Raw genomic sequence first — 20,693 nt, 5'->3', positions numbered from 1 at the left:
AGGAATTTGTAACCTCCCAGGCTCTGGGAACGTGTTGCACAGAACTTTCTGCAAGGCCTCCCGAAGATGTTTCACCCTCTAATCCCTCTGCAACGGCAAGATAAGGTCCGCAACCTTATCCTTGTAACAAGGAGAGTTGCCAGCCAGTAATGATCCCTCTCCTTGATCCGATGAATATGAGCATCCTTCCGCAGGCTTTGCAGGATCAGGGAGGCCATGCAGCGTAGGTTAGCTGAGGCATTCGGTCCGGAGTCCTCTGGGTCACTAAGGACGACATGATCCGCAGCCACCTCCTCCCAGCCACGTACAAGTCCATGGGTTTCTTGGGACTGTAAATGATCCCTTAAAGACTGCTGCTGATGCTGGATGCTATGCTCCACCTCCATGCTAACACAATCCTTCTCCTCCTCCTCTTCCTTCTCCTCCTCTTCCTGTGTGATCGGCAGGCCAGCAGGAACACTGTCTGGATAAAGGAGGCCTTGAGAGGTAAGAAAGTCCTCCTCTTCCTGCCTCTGTCCTGCCTCAAGGGCCCTGTCCATTATTCCATGCAGCATGTGCTCCAACAGGTGCACAAGAGGGACAGTGTCACTGATGCGTGCACTGTCACTGCTCGTGGCCTCCTCAAATGGTGACAGGACAGGGCATGCATCCCTGATCATGGCCCACTGGCATGGGGAAAAACAACCAAGCTCCCCTGACCCTGTCCTGGTGTCATAGTCACACAGGTACTCATTGATGGCCCTCTGCTGCATGTACAGCTGCGGCAGCATGGCCAACGCTGAGTTCCACTTGGTGGGCATGTCACAGATTAGGCGGTTCTTGGGCAGGTTCAATTCCTTTTGGAGGTGAGCCAGCCAAGCACTGGTATTATATGACCGGCAGAAATGCACACAGACTTTCCTGGCCTGCCTCAGGACATCCTGTAAGCCCAGGTACCTGCCCAAGAACTGCTACACCACCAAGTTAAGGATGTGAGCCAAACAGGGCACATGGGTCAGTTGTCCCTGTTGGAGGGCGGAGAGGAATTTGGTGCTATTGTCACAAACCACCATTCCTGGCTTAAGCTGGCATGATGTCAACCACCTCTCAGCCTGCCCCTGTATAGCTGACAGAATCTCTGGCCCAATGAGGCTCCTGTCCCCCAAGCACACCAGCTCAAGCACCACGTGGCATCTTTTTTTGCCTGCGTACTTGCGTAGCCCCTTGAACGCCTACGGAGCACCTCTGGTACAATCTGACGTTGGTGTACCAATAGTAGATTGCCTGCAAGTACTTGGCTGTGACACACCTAATTCTACACCTTCATTCCTCTCAGTGCAAGTTTCAGAGAGGACTGAAGGTATAGTGGGGTTGGAGATCCCAGCTGATGAGGAGCAAAGAGAGGTCCGCTTTGTTCTTTGGTGTGGGTCTTTTAGGTACGCTTGCCAACAAACTGCATGGCAGGTTGACATATGTCTGGTCAAGTATGTGGTACCCAAGCGGCTGATGTTTTGGTATAACCTCTTTTCACTGTAAGGATTCACCTGTTTTGGATTTACTTCCCATGAGATCACCATTTCACACATTTCACAGTTAGACTGAACCCCAGGATGGACTGTAAATGGGGGATAACAGGTACTGCTGAATCTGAGGGCAGCCAATTAGAGTTTGCAAGCACCTTTAGAAAGCTAGTATGGGGTCTACAGGCCTGTGCCTGAATTCTTAGTGGCTGAATTTGCATTCTACTACTAGCCGCTTTACCATCTTGTACTTCTCTGGGGCTCACCACTTCACTATGAGACACTGAAATGCCAATGTCTAAAAGACCAGCATGTACTACACTGCTGGTGCTTGCCAGACCACCAAAAAGTAGTGAAGCACTAGTACTCGCAGTCTCCTCCATACACATAGCTCCCAACTGTCCCCGATTTCAAGGGACTGTCCCAGATTTGGAGCAATGTCCCTCTTTCCTCATTCGTCCCTCATTTTGGTTTGATCTGTATAGATGTATATAAGATGCACTATTTCTTTCAAAAAGTGTTTCCCAGCGCTAAACCTTTTATTCAATTTCTAAATTTTAAAAGCCAATATGAAGGAATAGTAGTGGTAAAAGAAAAAGCCCTTGTGGATTTAATTAACCTTTTTTGGTTAATTCTCCTTTAAGGGGGTGTGGAGGGGAGGACGTGTCCTATGCCTACATACATTTGCTAGTAGGTGTCCCTCATTCCCATCACAAAATGTTGGGAGGTATGCATACAGTATGAGCATAATCATGCATTTCTAGCACCTCAGCAACAGCTTTCTACAGGTTCATATTCTGAGCCCAATTCTGACAGTGAGGCATCCCCTTCACTCTCATATGTCATGTTTAGAATCCTGTACACCTCTTCACTAGTGTACCACTAAATTGGCAGGTACCTAGTGTGATTAATGGAAAAAGAGCTCCTGGCTGTCAAGGACTGCTTGTGCACTAAAAATAAAACTTACCTGACAGTGCAAGCAGAGATCAGGCCTGATCTTGCCAACACTGGGGTTTTGTGTACAATGGATTAGAGGTGGCAGTGATCAGAAATCAAATGAAAGTACTAGCAGTGAACGGGGATGATCCTACGAACACTGCATTTTTGGGGACAATATACTATTGGGGGCTCAAGTATAGTTCTGATCGCAATCAAGACACAGATTCATTCAGAAAATATATTAGTACTGGTGATTATAGTGTGACTAATAGTGTTGCTGGCAATCAAGGGGTCAACTATGGATGGTTCTAGTGTGGCGATCTGATGCTAACTGGGAGGGTCACTGATGCTATTTGAAGTTGCCTATGACAATAATAGTGATCAGTAAAAAAACTGAAGTTAGTACTTACCGGTAACTCCTTTTCCGGTGGTCTTCCAGGGCAGCCCTTGAGAGTGGAGTCCCTCCCATCGACCCAGGAAACACATTACCACAGTTCAAAAGGCGGTCCCTTGGGTTCCCTGGTCAGTCATTCACCAAGAACCGAAGGATGGAACTGCAAAACATATAAACCATAACAGGTAATAACATTAGTACATCAATATAATCAAAGAAAGGGTGGGATTGTGCTGTCCTGGAAGACCACCGGAAAAGGAGTTACCGGTAAGTACTAACTCCAGTTTTCCATAGTGCTCTTCCAGGACAGCCCTTGAGAGGATCCCCAAGTACTCACCAGATTAGGGGGGGGAGGGTCACAGCCTGGAGGACTTTCCTCCCAAAAGCCTGATCCTGACTAGACATTAGGTCCAGTCGATAATGCCTTGTAAAGGTGGAAAAGCTTGACCATGTGGCCGCTTTACAAACTTGCTCCAGGGTGGCACCAGCTCTTTCTGCACAAGATGCCAAGAACGCTCTTGTGGAGTGGGCTTTAACACCCCCAGGAGGATCCTTGTTCAAGGCTTTATACCCCCTCTGCTACAGCTAGCCTAATCCATCTAGCTATGGTTACTTTTGAAGCTTTTTGCCCCCTACGCTGCCTGGAAAAAAGGACAAAAATGGGAGTCAGAGATTCTGAATGGATTTGTTATCTTCAGGTATTCTAGAATACACCTCCTTACATCTAATAAATGAAACTGTTCTTCTTTCTCATTTGATGCACTCTGACAAAATGAGGGGAGGACAATATCTTGTGACCTATGGAAACTAGGGTCTGTCTTTAGAATGACTCTGTCCTCTGGAATCTGTAAAAACGTTTCTCTGATGGAAAGGGCTTGGATTTCACTGACCCTACGGGCTGAGGTGATTGCCACCAGGAGTACTTTCTTAAACGTAATAAGTCTTAGGGAGACTTCTGAGGTTCTGAGGTTCAAAAGGTGACCCCAAGAATGCTTTTAGCACAATTTCTAGATCCCAGGATAGAACTCTGTTGACTCTGACCGGTTTACGTCTAGCAAATGCCTTAGCCCTTGTACACACGGTCGGAGAATCTGTCGGAATGAGTCTTATCGGACCGTGTCGTCAGATAATCCGACTGTGTGTGGTATGCATCGGACTGATTCCATCCGAATCTCCGTCCGACCCAATTTTCCAACATGTTGGAAATATTTCCCGACCAACTGGGCCGGACGGACCTAATCCGTTCATGTGTAGAGCATTTTCATCGGACCAAGTGCCACGCATGCTCAGATCAAATTCCTACATCAAAGCTATTGGCTACTAGCCTGAATGTAGTCCCATCGTAACGAAATTACGTCATCGTGTTCTGAAAGATCGGATTTTTCGCCAACTTGGCCCGACCGTGTGTATGCAACAGTTTCGGACACAATCCGTCGGACTAAATCCGACGGGTAAAATCCGACGGATTTGTTTGGCAAAATCTCCGACCGTGTGTACGTGGGCTTACAGAATCTAGCAACAAAAGGATTTTCCCGTAACTGTTCATCTAGGTACACACTTAAGGCAGCTGTCTGTACCTTAATAGTATTTAGAGTTAACCCTTTGTTTATCCCCTCCTGGAGAAACTGTAGAATATTAGTTGTATTCATGTTTTTCTCCTTACGGCTATTCAGCCAGCTATTAAATTTCCTCCAGACTTTCTTGTAAATAGCTCTCATGACTGGTTTACGACTCAGTAGTAAGGTCACAATTACCTCGTCTGTCAGGCCCTTACACCTCAAAATGTCCTCCTCAGTAACCATGCTGAAAGCCTCAGTGTGGCCACGTGCGGATGAGAGAGGTCCCTGCGACAGGAGGTCCCGTCTGCAGGGAAGTCTTAGAGGAGGATGGTGTGTCAATTGTAGCAAGGCTGTGAACCACGGTTTCCTGGGCCAAAACGGTGCTACTAGGATTAAACAGGTTTCCTCTGTGAGGAATTTTGCTAGGACCCTCGGAATGAGGTGAAGAGGGGGAAATGCATACGCCAGGCTGAAGTTCTATGGAGTCTGCAAGGCATCTACAGCCAGGGGCTGATCTTCTGCACTTAGCGAGCAAAAACTGGGAACCTTTGCATTCTCTTTGTTTGCAAAAAGGTCCACTACTGGTTTTCCCCAGTGAGTTGTTATAAGATTGAATACTTCCGGGTGCAGAGACCATTCTTGATTCGAAACTCTTTTTCGACTCAAGAAGTCCGCCGTGCTGTTCAGCTCCCCTTTCAGGTGTACTGCAGAAATGGATCCTAGATTGGATTCTGCCCACTGGAATATGTGTCTGGCCACCGACATTAAACGAGGACTTCTGGTACCTCCCCATTTGTTTATATAAGCTACAGCCGTCATATTGTCTGAGCGGACTTGTAGATGGTGACCCTGTATTGTGGTCTGAAAAGCTAAAATAGCTTTTAGGATTGCTGTTAGCACCTTCCAATTGGAGGACTAACATTTCTCTTCTGGGGTCCACCTGCCCTGGACCCAGCTTGAGCTGAGATGGGCTCCCCAGCCTCAGCTGCTTGCATCCGTGGTCAGTGTTGATGTGATAGGCAGGACCCAAGGAACCCCTTTGTTTAGGTTCTCCCTGTCCTTCCACCACCAGAGGGAGCATTTTATTTTTGAGGGGATCGATACCTCCTCCTCCAGACTTCTGCCCTTTAACTGTTACAACAAGAACCTCTGAAGGTCTCTTTGATGGAACCTGACCCATTGTACGGCTGGGGTGGCTGCTGTCATAAGACCTAGTACTGACATTACCTCCCTTACTGTACATTTGGGGCTGCATTGAAGAAAAGACATTCTCTGCCACAGATTCAATAACTTTTCTTCTGGCAGGACTATTCTCTGGTCTACAGACTTGATCCTGTAACCTAAATACAGGATCTCCTGTGTTGGGGTAGTCGTGGATTTCTCCTGACTGATAATCCACCCCAATTGACTCAGGCTGAGCTGTGTCAACTCTAAATCCTGAGAAAGTCGACTCTCCGAGTGTGCTGTTAGGAGTAAGTCATTTAGATAGGGAATAATCAAGACTGACTGACGGAACTAGTGCCTAGTCTGACTGACTGACGGAACTAGTCTTAATGGAACTAGTGCCTCCCCGAGAACCTTGGTAAAGATCCTCGGGGAGGACAAAAGTCCGAAGGGGAGTGCTCTGCACTGAAAATGATAAACTTTTGTGTCTATCTGAACTGCCATCCGAAGGAATTTTTGGCATTCCTTCCTTATTCCTTATTGGGATATGCAAATAAGCATCCCTTAGATCCAGGGTAGCCATAAATATCTCTTTCTGGAGAAGATTTTTTATGGAATAAATGGACTCCATCCGAAATCTTTTGTAACGGATGGAGTGGTTCATGATTAGTCTGAACCTCCCTAGTGCTTTTTTACCATGAAAATGTGTGAGTAAAAACCGTCCCCCTGTTCCTGAATAGGGACTGGTGTCAATACCTCTTGATCCACCATCTCCCCTATCAGTAATGGTAAGGCCCTGGCCTTTTCTGAGTGACTTGGGAGTTTTGTCACCAGAAACTTTGAGGGAGGGCTGCTGTGAAATGCACGTGACCCCTTTTTATTATATTTAAGACAAACTCGTTTGAGGGTGTCTTTTCCCACTGTGGAATAAATTTGCTCAATCTTCCTCCCACAGGAACCCTGACGTCACTGAGGTTTGGGGTCTTGATTGGGGCGGTTAAAAAGTATGCCCCCTTTTCCCTTCCCCTTATGTCCCGACCAGTGTTTTTTGGGGATGGAGCCCTTCTCTGACTTGGAGGGTTCCTTAGAGGGACGAAAAATCTTCCTTTGAAAAAAAAATTTTTGTGGGAAAGGTTTTCTTTTTATCCACCGTCCTTTCTAAGGTGGTATCTAACTCAAGTGTGGAATCACTGTGGTGTGATCGGCTTTTTCTTCAATACACAAAACTTTTTATGGACTTTTATAGTATTGGTTGTGATTTATTTTTCTATTGGTGTAGTTCCTTTTTTATATGTTTTTTTGGCACAGCTCTTTTTCTATTTGTTATCTAACTCAGGCCGAAGACTAAGTCTCCTGTAAAAGGGACACTGCACAGGCGAGTTTTAGACACCGTGTCTCCCCCAAGTTTTCATCCATACTGACCTCCTTGCTGCCACTGAAAGTGCTGCTAAATTAGCCGTAAACTTTACGGAATCAGTGGATGCATCAGCGATGAAACTAGTGGCCTTGAAAAGCATAGGGAAGGTTTTCCAAAGCTCCCCCCTAGGAGTGCCTGCTTTTAAGTGTTCCTGCAGTTCTGACAACCAGAACTCTAGGTTTCTAGCTACACAAGAAGTGGCTAGAGCTGGTTTCAAGCCTGCCATAGAGGCATCCCAGGCCCTCTTTAAGACTATGTCTGTTCTCCTGTCCATTGGGTCTTTTAAATGGCCCATATCCTCAAAAGCCAGATCAGCTTGCTTTGAGACTTTGGACAGAGGGTGTCTAGTTTAGGATTTTTTTTATTACAGACCGCCTCTGGGCTCTCATCAAAGGGAAACCTTCTCTTAATGGAATTAGGAAAGAAAACCTTCTTATCCGGTTCAGATCACTCCTTGAGGACAAGGTCAGAAAGCACTTTATGTATTGGAAAAACCTTTGCTTTCTTTTTCCCCAGAGCCTCATACATCTTTATGGTTAATTGAGTTTCCTCCTCCTCAATTTCCAGTGTATCATAGATAGCGCTCAATAGCTCATCTACTTCCTCAAGAGACAGCTTGTATTTTGAGACTTTAGATGCTGCTTGATCCTCATCCTGGTCTGAATCTTAATCAGAGGATTCAGGGCTAATCAACGTGGGGCTAGGCTCCCTGACTATACGGGGCTCCCCAGAGCTGGGTGTTGTAAGGCATGGAGAGGAGGAAATTGCAGTTGTTCTACTAGTGGAGGCAGCTGTGCCAACATCCGTGATTAAATCCCGGAGGGACTTAAAAGTTGATGCCATTTCTTCTTTAAAGGAGCCCAAAAATTTAGCCAAAGGAGAGTCTGCCTCAGATTTAAGCAAGCCTGCAATGCATTGCTTGCATAGGGCTTTCTTAGAGCCAGAAGGTAATCTATTCCCACAATTCCCACAAAAAAACCTTCTCTTAATGGAATTAGGAAAGAAAACCTTCTTATCCGGTTCAGATCACTCCTTGAGGACAAGGTCAGAAAGCACTTTATGTATTGGAAAAACCTTTGCTTTCTTTTTCCCCAGAGCCTCATACATCTTTATGGTTAATTGAGTTTCCTCCTCCTCAATTTCCAGTGTATCATAGATAGCGCTCAATAGCTCATCTACTTCCTCAAGAGACAGCTTGTATTTTGAGACTTTAGATGCTGCTTGATCCTCATCCTGGTCTGAATCTTAATCAGAGGATTCAGGGCTAATCAACGTGGGGCTAGGCTCCCTGACTATACGGGGCTCCCCAGAGCTGGGTGTTGTAAGGCATGGAGAGGAGGAAATTGCAGTTGTTCTACTAGTGGAGGCAGCTGTGCCAACATCCGTGATTAAATCCCGGAGGGACTTAAAAGTTGATGCCATTTCTTCTTTAAAGGAGCCCAAAAATTTAGCCAAAGGAGAGTCTGCCTCAGATTTAAGCAAGCCTGCAATGCATTGCTTGCATAGGGCTTTCTTAGAGCCAGAAGGTAATCTATTCCCACAATTAGGGCACTTTTTGCGGCCTGCCTTGTCTTCCTTTGGGAGCTCTTTAGTCTGAAAATAAAGAAACAACAGCATCCAACTCCAATGTCCCTCCTTAAAATCACCATCACTGCATACATCCTTAACTGTGAGGTAACCACCATCGTGGGGCACTACAGATCCCAGCCTTACCGACACCACAAACTCCCTAGACCAGCATGCCCAGCAGCCTACCTGGGATTGGCTGGTGCCTGCCTCCGCCAGAGTGTCCTGGGGATTAGCCTCCATGGTCCCCCTGGATCCTGCCGCTAGTCCTGTGTAGCTGGACGCTGGTCGGGACTGTGTAGGCACAGCGCTGGCTTTCCCTCTCCTCCCTGTGCCCTAGAGACCCGGAACCGGAAGTCTCGGCACACAGTGATGACGAGGTTCCGCCGGAAATGACGCTCGGCGTCTCCGGCCCCACCGCAACAAGGAGCTGAGATGGATGGTTCCACTCACCACTCCTGGGGGGAACCAGCGCCATCCTGCCCCTGGCCACCTCGGCACTGGAAGGAGGAGGGTAACAGGTCTGCTCCGGTCAGCTGGACGGTACCCGAGCCCTGGATAAAAGCGACAAGGACCCCACTGGAGCCTCAGATAGGACCCAGTCCCTTATGGCTCCAGACTCTTCAGGCAGCCCCTGAGAGATGAGTCCCTCCAGGTTCCTGGCAACATGCTCCTCCGACAGAGGAAACACAAATGACTGGCCAGGGACCTGAGGGACCGCCTTTTGAACTGTGGCAATGTGTTTCCTGGGTTGATGGGAGAGACTCCATTTCTCAAGGGCTGTCCTGGAAGAGCACTTGGGAAAAATGCTGTACACTATACTAATGACACTGACAGGGCAATCAAAGTGTTAACTGGTGGGCAAGCGAAGGGTTAAATGTGCCTAACTGGGTGTATGCAAATTCTATTCATTAGGACCTGATTTATCTTTCTTCCATTCAGATCCTGTCTCTGCGATTACAAACATTAACATGCTGCAGCTGATCAGCAGGTGCAGGGCCAAAATCATTAACAGGGAACCTGACGATAAAATTGTGCTGTAGCAAATCCCAGCACAGATTGGGCAGGGGCACTCACCCTAAACCCAGGACAGGTTGGATCATCCAGCCTGCCTCTGCAGGATAAATATTAAACCATTTTTCTTCTTTTTAAAGTCAGCAGCTAGTAATACTGCAGCTGCTGACTTTTAAAATATGGACACTTACCTGTCCAGCACGCCCACGATGACGGCACCCGAAACCAGCAACTGATCTGTCGGTTTATGTTAGAAATTAGGTGTTCATTGTAACTATGGGCATTACCATCTATAATATTATATATATATATATATATATATATATATATATATATATATATATATATATATATATATATATATATATATATATATATATACACACATACATATACATATTATATATACACACACACACCTATAGAGGTAATGATTCACTGGGATTATAAAAAGGTAGCCACTGAGGGTTTTTTTATCGTAAAAAAAACATTTTGATTACAAACTTTTATATATAAAACCTGCATCCACCGGCCCTGTGCATTCACACAGTGCCCTAACCCAGGACTCGAGCCCCTCAAGTGTTACCAACATTAGTGTTCCTGAGTGGACAGTGTTTTTCCTCTGCCCCGGCTGCTCTGAGTGGGTAATATTTCCCACAAATTCATGCAGTTTGATGATTAGCAAAGACACTTGATCCACATTATACAATAGTAGATACCGTGGCAATATTGAAATGCATCGGTGTTCCCATTTATCCTGGTTGACCTATTATGCGATGTATGACAAGTGGACCATCTTCTTATGGCTAATTGATCTGTAACCGCAAAAAATGTTTATACATTTTTATTGTACTTAAAAAATACACGTTTTGATTTTGATTAAAAGAAACTCAGTGGCTACCTTTTTTAATCCCAGGGAATCAACATAACTGTAAAATGTATAAAGTACAACTCTACAGAAATGTTGCAGGTATTAGCAGTGTTGAAAAATAAGAGCTTAGACAATATCCTTCCAGTTCCACTTGTTTATTACGTTTTAATCTCATTTGTTCTATCATACATTTGTTGTGTCTTTTTTATTTTTATATCAAACTGTCAGTCTCATCCCAAGTAAATTTAACATTAAGATCTTTCATTTTGTCCTGGTAAACTGTATTCATGTATTCCTTCTGTTTTTGCGAGAAATGGTTTTTCCAATCTTCAGTAATTCCTAAAAAAGAATAAAAAAGACATTTAGATCATTACCTTTGTACAATTCTTTCTACTCTGGCAGTCTGACCCAATTCAACAGAATTGTTTAAAAAGTCATTTCAAGCCTGCAGATTAGTTAAAAGCCAATGTTACATATTTTATGAAAGCACAGACCTTAGAAAATAAAATGTTGTTAGTTACAATTGTTATCAAGTGCACAGTTCCAGTAAAATTCGACTAAAGTTAATTTTAGGGTACACAAATGCGCAGGGGGGTGCACAGAAAGTTGAGTCAGCTTGTAGAGTGTAAAACCCCCACTGCCACAAGAAAAACAGTGGTTACAGTAAAAGGGTTCAAGTATATCCAAGCTTAAAAAAATTATAATTATTATAGAGGATTATATATATACATATATACATTATATAATACGTATTAGACTTGTGCACAACAGAAAATTTCGTTTAGTTTCGGTTCGTTGTCATTCGTAAAATACATCATTTCGTTCTGTTATATTCGTTATGTTACGTTAATACGTTTTTGGATAATTCATTATTATTTGTAGAGTGTCGAATTCATTCGTTCGTATTCATAGCTCGTAAGGGGCGATGATAGCAAACGTTAACGACTAAAGACCTTAATATATACTTCTTGCTTTGTCCTTCACAAGGGGGCATGAGCTTGTTATTTGGTAAGACGGAGGGGACAGGAGGCTACGTCCCCTCAACCTTCCCCCCCCCACGTTCCCAATCCTTCCTTCCACCTTCCCTATCACCCCCCCTACCCACCCTTCCCAATTTAATTTTCTGAACCCCATGTCATCTATTTTTTTTTGATGTTGGGTTGTACCTAATGGGGGGGGGCTGAGTGCGGATCCCAATGTGAGTGGGACCGGCGGTCAGCACCCCCCTATGCGAGAAAGGGACAACTCAAGGTGAGGCTCTTCTTTGAGCCCACATGATTATCTCTACTTCATTGGGTGTACCCTAAATACCATAGAGTTGTCTTTTATGAATGAAGGGCTTGTACATTCAGCACAACAGTTGTACTTCTGAAATTACGTGCAAATTCTGCTTGTACTCTGACTGAAAATTAAGTTTTATGATCTCTTCTGTAATGATGACATTATTCGCTTGTCTGTTGCGTTCTTGTAAAGTTTTATTCATGTCTTGTTTACCATTTTCTTAAATAAAAGAAAATTGTTAAAGTAAAAAAAAAAAAAAATAAAAAAAAATTAATTAGCTGATTGGACTATAAGATTTTCTTTGAGATGACCTTTTGTTTCATTAGATCTTTAAAGAATTACCAAATCATGTCGAATTCATTCAAATTCATTCGTTGCATTTCTTTCGTATTCGTTGTTATTCATTATATTTTATTCGGATGCATTTGAATGTCCGAAAGATGCAAAAGTCGGCCGAATTTCGATTCGTTATGAAACAAATTGCACAAGCCTACACTGTATATATATATATATATATATATATATATATATATATATACACATACACACACACACACACACAAATATACATATATACACACACACACACACACACACACGTCCTCAGATGTGGCAGCTGCATTCGTAATTTTTCTGGTTAAGAACATTTTCAGCAAGTACATACCTGTCGATATTGCCAGAAATACAGTATCCCTGTCACTTAGGGCTCCTTCACATGGGTGGACTCAGCCAGCGGATCTGCATGCTCAGTGGGAAATCTGTCCCACTGTCTGAGTGGACACAGACACACCCTGCTTTCCTTTATGGGTGGCTTAATGTCACCTTAAATACACTATTGACAAGTTTAGACATTTGCTGAATTCTGCTTACTATAAGGGATTAATCAATAAGAAAACTTGGGTGTTTCTTAATGATAAGGCCCCAAAAACACAGACTCTGTATGCCTTGCCAAAGATCCATAAAAACGCCACCAATCCACCAGGGCGCCCAATAGTCTCGGGGAATGGATGTTTAAGTGAAAACGCGAGTGCACTGGTTGATGATTTTCTCCATCCCCATGTTGAACGATTAGCTTCCTATTTGCAGGATACTCTTGATTTGTTGAGGGTTCTGGATGTGATTTCAATCCCTGAAGGCTCCTGGCTCATTGCTCTCGATGTTGAGGCCCTCTACAACTCCATTCCCCCATGAGTTGGATGTTGGAGTTGTGGAGGGCTTCATTTTGGAGAGCTGCAATGCCTCATTGGAATATTTCAAATTCATTTTGAATTTGCTTCAATTCACCCTAACCAACAAAATTTTTCTATTTGGCAGCTCCCACTACCTCCAGATGCAAGGAGTGGCTATGGGGGCGAATTGTGCCCCCTCTTATGCCAACCTGTATCTAGGTGGGTGGGAGCGGCACCTTCTCTATAGAGAGGATATGCTGGCATTTTTGGACCAAATTCCCATCTGGAGACAATACTCCATTCTTCATTTGGACAGGGACGGAGAAAGATCTAGTATTTTTTTAAAGTTTAAAAACAAATTCCTTCAACCTCAAATTTACCAGGGAAAGAAGTCAATCTCACCTCACTTTTCTAGATTTACAGATTTTTGTTAACTCCAATGGTAACATAGGTTCTACACTGGTTTCGTAAATCTTCGGCAGCCAATACTTTATTACACGCAAAAATTTCTCACACAGTACCTCTAATAGCCAGTGTATCTTATGGTCAGTACCTCCGACTTAAAAGGAATTGCAGTGAGGAAGCTCACTTTGAATTAGAGGCTAAGCAACTCCAGATGCGTTTACGTCAGTGTGGTTATAGTAATAAATGTTTGAAAAGGTCTTACCTTAGAGCCAAAAAACAAAGTAGATTGACTCTTATCCATGGTAAAAAGACACCCAAATTTGATCTTGGGATCAGATTAATCACTCGTTTGTCAGGACAACACCTTCAAGTACGTAATATTTTTAAGAAATATTGGTACCTCCTTAAAGCAGACCCCAACGTATCCAAACATTTGGGTGATCACCCCGAAATTGTGTTCAGAAGATCTCAATCCCTTAGAGACACTTTAGTACGGAGTCACTATGTCCCATCGGTATCCTCTGGGACAAAACAAACTGGCACCAGACCTTGCCATAAATGCAATTTCTGTCGCTTTATTTATGCATCTAAACACATTTTGTTGCCCAATGGCCAACTTTTTAGACCTAAATTTTTGGCCACATGTCAAATCGATAGGTGTAGTATATATTATGATGTGTGATTGTATGTAATGCCTTTTACATTGGCAAGACCAAACGTCCCTTCTTCCATCGCTTCAGAGACCATGTCTCTTTGGTGCTTTAGGAGCCACCACCGTCCCTGTTTGAATGACACCTTGAGTTTCAAATCTTTTCTTTAAAAAATATCTTTACAGTTGATACACTTTGTACTCAGAATTTATGCATTTATTATTATATGCATTATATATTTGATTAAGCATATGATCATAGAGATGGAAACCAGGATTAATTCTCACTATAAGACAATGGTGAATTGATTGTATTATTTAAAAAATGTAATTAATTTGTTATTATTTTTGTTCACAGCCCTCCCCTTTTTTCCAGCGTGCTAGGGGTATGCCGGCTGTTTGCTTGTATGGGCGCCAAGGGCATACCATTGGTTTCCAATCAATCACCTCTCCCGGTGGCCTGCCTTACTTTTTGGGCTTTGCCGCCATGCCTCCTGGAGGACTTTGAATGTTCCTCTTTCCCGGTGTTAAGTGGTTGGCTTGGGCTCTGGCCCACCCATCCCTCCTTTGTAGTGTCTGCCCTCTATTCCAGTGTTGAGGGCAAAGGTGTTCAAAGATGGCTGCGATGCATCAGTGACGCGATTAGAGTCATCGGACGCATGCTCAGTAGATTTCCCTGGATTTCCGGCCTGGTGAAGATGCCTAACTTCCGCCTGCGACTCGGCGGTAATTTCAGACGCCTCCGAGTCGGAGAGGGCTCTTAAAAGGCATTTGTATTCTGCCTTACTTTCTGCTGAGACAGCCATTGAGGGACACAGTGTTGGGCTGTTCCCCCCATTTGGGTTCTCTTTATTTCTTCAACGTTTGGGTAAGACGTTTTTGAGCTTTATTACTGTCATTTTGGGCCAGTATTAAATTTTTACTCGGAAATAGATGTTGTTCATAATAGTACTTAAAGCGGGAGTTCCGCTGTTTTTTTTTTTTTTAAAAGCCAGCAGCTACAAATACTGCAGCTGCTGACTTTTAAAATAAGGACACTTACCCGCCCAGCGCGCCCGCGATGTCGGCACCCGAAGCCGATCTCTCGATCGTCTCTCGGGTGCTGCTGCCGCCATCTTGGGTATGGGAGTCAGGAAGTGGTGCCTTGCGGCTTCATTTCCCGGTTCCCTACTGCGCATGCGCGAGTCGCGCTGCGCAATAAGGATGGTCCCCGCTGTCTCGGGGATCCATGTGTTTCCCAGCAGACAGTGGGGGACCTGCGGAAAGGGGCGTAAATATCCACAGATTCTGCGGATATCTATGCCGGAAGTGGGTGCAGATACCTGTACTGTACAGGTACCTGCACCCCCTCCCCCTGAAAGGTGCCAATTGTGTCGCCGGAGGGGGGGAGGGTTCCAATGAGCGGAAGCTCCACTTTAGGGTGGAGCTCTGCTTTAACCATATCTTATATATTTTTTATTTAGATCTCTGACCCAGTCAATACTTGGTTTGTTGTCAATTACTGACGCCTCTGAGTTTGCTGGTTTTGAGCTATCGGCTATCTTAGCCCTTATCTCTTCGCATTGATTCAATGCTAACTACCAACCACCCAGAGGTAACATTACCGCTATTGGGGGCATTAAGCATCATTTTTGTCTGGTTGCCTTTAACTTATATATACCTTTTCATATACTTTAGACCCTTACAATTTGAGTGTTCCCTCTCTGCAAGCATTATCAATTTCCCACGCACACGGGGCTGTTCTCCATTCTTAATATTTTTATATTTTTCTTGTGGATTCCAAGCACCTGAGGTGAGACCTGGTTGTCCTTATTTTTGATCATATGTTTTCTATGCCCCTTTGTTCTTATTTTCTGTTACTGTTTAGCATAGATTTGTACTTGATTTTCTAATTAAACCTACATATGTTATATGCAGGCTACTATGTATCTTAAAAAGATGTTTTTCATTTATGCTTTATTATTACAGCATACAAAATAACTTTACCACCAATCTCCTGAAGAAACTCGAATGAGCGAAACATGTCGAGAGTGGTAGTGCTTATTATGACTCTGTCTGGATAATTCCAATATCCTGTTTGGATGTATTATTGTCATCCTTTTGTTTTTATTTCTTTGTAATATAATAAAAATCAATGTTTTTTACCTATTTCTACTGGTATTTTGACCTATACATTTGATACCGTTAAAGTCCCCTGGTTTGTTACCTCTTCAGTCCCCCCCCTTCTTTGTTCGACTTTATAAAATTTGGGATGTGGTATCACTAGTAGACATGTGCAGAGTAAAATATTTCGTTTCGGAATTTCGTTTTCGTCCGAAAACTTAATTTATTTAGTTACTCCCGAAATTCGTTTTTATTTATTTCGTTTTTCGTTCAAAAATTGCATTCGTCCGAAAATCCACATGAATTACGGCGGTAATCCACTCTTGCTATCCAGCGACGGACGGTCATCTCTCCAGCGATGTCTCATGTCATCCAGCGCAGCGAATACATCCTTCTTCTGTCTCCTCCACGGAGACACTGCAGGCATTCCGGCGACTGACGTTTCTTATATACGGAGGGCGGGGCCACCCGTCACCTGACCCCGCCCCCCTCTGATGCAAGGGGAAACCCGGGGTTCCCCGTGACGTATGGGTGACCCCGCGCCCCTCTGATGTAACGGAAACCTGCCTGTGTTACATCAGAGGGGTGCGGGTCACCCCTACGTCACAGGGAACCCCGGGTTTCCCCTTGCGTCAGGGGGGGGCGGGGTCAGGTGACAGGTGGCCCCGCCCTCCGTATATAAGAAACGTCAGCCGCCGGAATGCCTGCAGTGTCTCCGTGGAGGAGACAGAAGAAGGATGTATTCGCTGCGCTGGATGACATGAGACATCGCTGGAGAGATGACCGTCCGTCGCTGGATAGCAAGAGTGGATTACCGCCGCTGGAATCTTTTTTTTATTTTTTTATTTTTAATAAAGGAATTTTTCAAAAGTGTGTTTGTTTTATTTAACCATTTTTTACACTTTCTTTGTGAAATGGTAGGGGTACTTTTGTACCCCCTTACCATTTCAAACAGGGGGGGGGGCGGGATCTGGGGGTCCCCTTGTTAAAGGGGGCTTCCAGATTCTGATAAGCCCCCCGCCCGCAGACCTCCACAACCACCGGCCAGGGTTGTGGGGATGAGGCCCTTGTCTTCATCAACATGGGGACAAGGTGCTTTGAGGGGTCACAGACCCCCAAAGCATCCTCCCAATGTTGAGGGCATGTGGCCTGGTACGGTTCAGGAGGGAGGGGGGGCCGCTCTCTCGTCCCCCCTCTTTTCCTGCGGCCTGCCAGGTTGCGTGCTCGGATAAAGGGTCTGGTATGGATATTTAGGGGGAACCCCACGTCAAATTTTTTCTTAAATTTGAGGTAGGGTTCCCCTTAATATCCATACCAGACCTGAAGGGCCTGGTAATTGAATTTGGGGGACCCCCACGCTTTTTTTTTTATTTATTTTTTTATTTTTTTATCAATGACTTTCAATGAGTGTTCTCTGTATTACGGAGCCGACAATTCATAATAGCTGCGAGTGATTTTAAAGGACTTTTTTTCCTGCATAAATGACACTTTGTGCAGGGACAATTCTAAGCACGGGAAACATGCGCCCCTTCACAGGCATACTATAGACAACCCCCCCCCTACGAAATTTAAAGGAATATTACACTTTTATTGTTTCACTTTAATCATTATTAAAATCACTGCTCCCGAAAAAACGGACGTTTTTGAAACTTTTTTTTGCATTGATACATGTCCCCTGGGGCAGGACCCGGGTCCCCAAACACTTTTTAGGACAGTAACTTGCAGAATCTTTTCTCTCTGTCAAATCTTTTTTCTCTGTCGAATATTTTCTCTATATAATCTTGGACTAATAGAGGTAAGGTTAAGCACATTCGACCACAGGTTCTATAGACACAGATTTTTGTCAGAGTCATGTCGAATCTCCTATTCTATATCGAACTGTTGTAACAATGAAAACGAAAAAAAAGCATTTATTTATGTCGGATCTTTCGTTTTTCGGATTTTGTGCTTTCGTTATCGTTTGTCAAAACGAAAATGAAAATAGCTGAAATTCGGACGAAAATGCATTCGGACGAAAACGAATGCACATGTCTAATCACTAGTTTGACTTCTTCATCTCGCTCATTTGATATCCTTAATGTAAACATATCACCTGTCCAAGTGGACAATTCACAACATGTGGTAAGTGACGTGGCAAGTGGACAATTCACAACACGTAGCAAGTGATGTGGCAAGTGGACAGTCCACAACTTGTGGCAAGTGACGTGGCAAGTGGACAATCCAAAACTTGTGGCAAGTGACGTGGCAAGTGGACAATCCACAACTTGTGGCAAGTGACGTGCTTGTAAATTGGAGACATCCTGTAAGGACGTTATTCCATTGCATAGCTTGGTGTCATCTGCAAAGACGGAAATGTTACTTTTGATCCCAGACCCAATATCATTTATAAAGATATTAAAAAGTAAGGATCCCAGCACTGAACCTTGGGGTACACCACTGATAACCTTAGTATTTTAGTCGACTAAAATAGTATTCATTCAGTATTCAAAATGTTTTAGTCATTTTAGTAGACTAAATTAACACTGGACGGACCTTGGGTCAGCTTCCACTTCCATGGATACTCGGCTCACCGCTCTGGAGACTGATTAACAGGCCATCTGCTGTCATCTCATTGATGTCAAGCTGCAGCTGGACGATGGTGAGAATCATAACAGATGGAACAACTTGTGCCCGAGAGGGATTCCTGAGGCCACCATGGGCCCAGAACTGTGCATCACAGTGTTGGCAATTCTTAACCAATTTCTGGGGAAATTGCCCACCGAGTGCTGGGTCCTCAATCTTTTTCTTGATGTACCCACTGGTATCTTTACCCAAGCTGCTTCAATCATTGCGTAGCTATGGGAACCATTCCTATTTTCAAATTAACCTGTTAAAGTCCTCTGTTCTCTTTTGTTAGACTGTGCAGTGGTTGCTGGTCTTCGCTCCTCTTCCGCCTTCTGTTGGGCGTTTGATGCCATTCGTTACTTAGGAGTTAATATCCACTATTGCTAGTCAATATCAACAATTCAGCCGTTGTAGTGCCCTCAAGATGATGTTGCTAGCTAGGATCCTGTATGTGATGCAGGCTCTCCCTATCCGCTTACACCCCCCCTTCTTTCGTCAAGCGTATAAACGCCCTATTCCGAGGGTTTATATGGTCCCATCAGAAACCACGCCTTAAACTCCAGCTTCTTGATCTCCAAAAAATTCGGGGGGAGCGGGGGAGCGGGCCTCCCAGATGTATGAGCATATTATAGAGTGGCTCACCTCACTAGGCAGGTTGATTGTCCTGCTGAGGCGAAGCATTGGGTGGCCATGGAAATGGAGGATTCAGAGGGTACAGCGAAGAGCTAGCCATGGATTGCCTCTCCACTGCCGAAGGTTCTGCATGACCATCCTACTCTGGGAAGCACTTTGCAAGTATCTAAGCACACCTTCCATGGCTCCTCGATTTCTCTGCTGCCTTCGCCCATGGTTCCTATTTTGGGTAATCTGGAATTCAAACCAGTCCTCCAGAACCCTCAGTTTGACTTACTGGAGACAAATGGCAAACTCTCATCTGCAGCATTTGCCTCTGCTGGACATGGACATTTGGAACGGTCTTCAGCTTCAGCACTTTCTTAGTCAGTGTTCTCATTCCCCAGGAATCTCATCAGCTCAGAGTTGGAGAGCATTTGCCAAAAGAGGGAACCAATCTGCCACTGCCTTTCCACCATTTATGCTGCCCTGATATGACCGGAGATGAGTTTTATCCCCCCTTCATTTCCTGGTGGGAATCCGACCTTGCTATACAGTTTACCGACTCACAAAAGGAAAAAATTCTTTACTTTGCCCAGAAACCCTCCATAGCCACTAAGGTCCAAGAGACCAATTATAACATCCTCACAAGGTGGTATAGGGTTCCCACGACCTTACACCGTATTTTTCCACAAGTACCTGACACGTGCTGGCAGTGCAGCACGGATCGTGGCACAATGATACATATTTTCTGGGAGCGTCCAAAGCTTAGAATGTTCTGGCAAGACATGGTCAGTACTATCAAACACTTGACTAATGTCGATCTGGCAGACGATCCTGCAGCAAGTTTGCTGCACCCCTCTCGAAGGCCCATTATAAAATACAAGACCTTTCTTACTATTCAGCTATTAAATGCGAGCAAGACATGCATTCCCTTGTGTTGGAAGTCTGTGAACCCGCCTTCGAGGTCTCTCTGGTTTACCAAAATCAATGAACTCCGGGACTGGAAGACCTTACAGCTAAACACAACAGGGAGGAGTCCTTGGCAACAGTTTGTCTTTAAGGATGCCTATTTAAGTTTTGGACCCTGATTAATTTCCCCTGGGATGTGTTATGAGTCCCCGGGTGAGAGAATCTGCTTTTTTGTTTCCTTAATGTCCTTTCTGTTTCTCCCCTTTATATATGCTTTCAGTCAGTCTGGAATCTTTTCCATGCAGTTTTTTGCTGCTGTATTTGATTATGTTGTTACATTTAATGTTTCTATTAGGATATAATGGCCACCAGGGTTCCCTTTACTACTTTGTTTTTTTCTCATTGTATTTTCCATAAGATTGATTCATTAAGCTGGGGCTAGCCTATATATACAAACACATATATATCCTTGAAGAATTATGTGCGTTTTCTCTTCTGATATATTCCCATCCGCCCAATTTAGAACTCATTCTTG

The 20,693-nt window shown here is 44.3% G+C and overlaps 1 protein-coding gene across 1 annotated transcript in view; it reads right to left on the bottom strand.

The window, feature by feature from the left end:
* Positions 1 to 10,562: 10,562 nt before the first annotated feature.
* The window catches only part of LOC143934089 (sulfotransferase 2B1-like), a 62,349-nt gene continuing 52,218 nt past the window's right edge, over positions 10,563 to 20,693 (bottom strand). Inside the window, exon 7 of the mRNA XM_077457400.1 lies at positions 10,563 to 10,762. Coding sequence (XP_077313526.1) covers positions 10,635 to 10,762 — 128 coding nt within the window. The 3' untranslated portion in view covers positions 10,563 to 10,634. The remainder of the gene's footprint in view (positions 10,763 to 20,693) is intronic.

The sequence above is a fragment of the Lithobates pipiens genome, unplaced genomic scaffold (assembly GCF_037356315.1).
Source record: "Lithobates pipiens isolate NorthernLeopardFrog02 unplaced genomic scaffold, aLitPip1_a1.2 Scaffold_27, whole genome shotgun sequence".
Taxonomy (NCBI): Eukaryota; Metazoa; Chordata; class Amphibia; order Anura; family Ranidae; genus Lithobates; species Lithobates pipiens.
The sequence above is the reverse complement of the archived record's forward strand: the minus strand, read 5'-3'. Positions and strand labels throughout refer to the sequence as shown.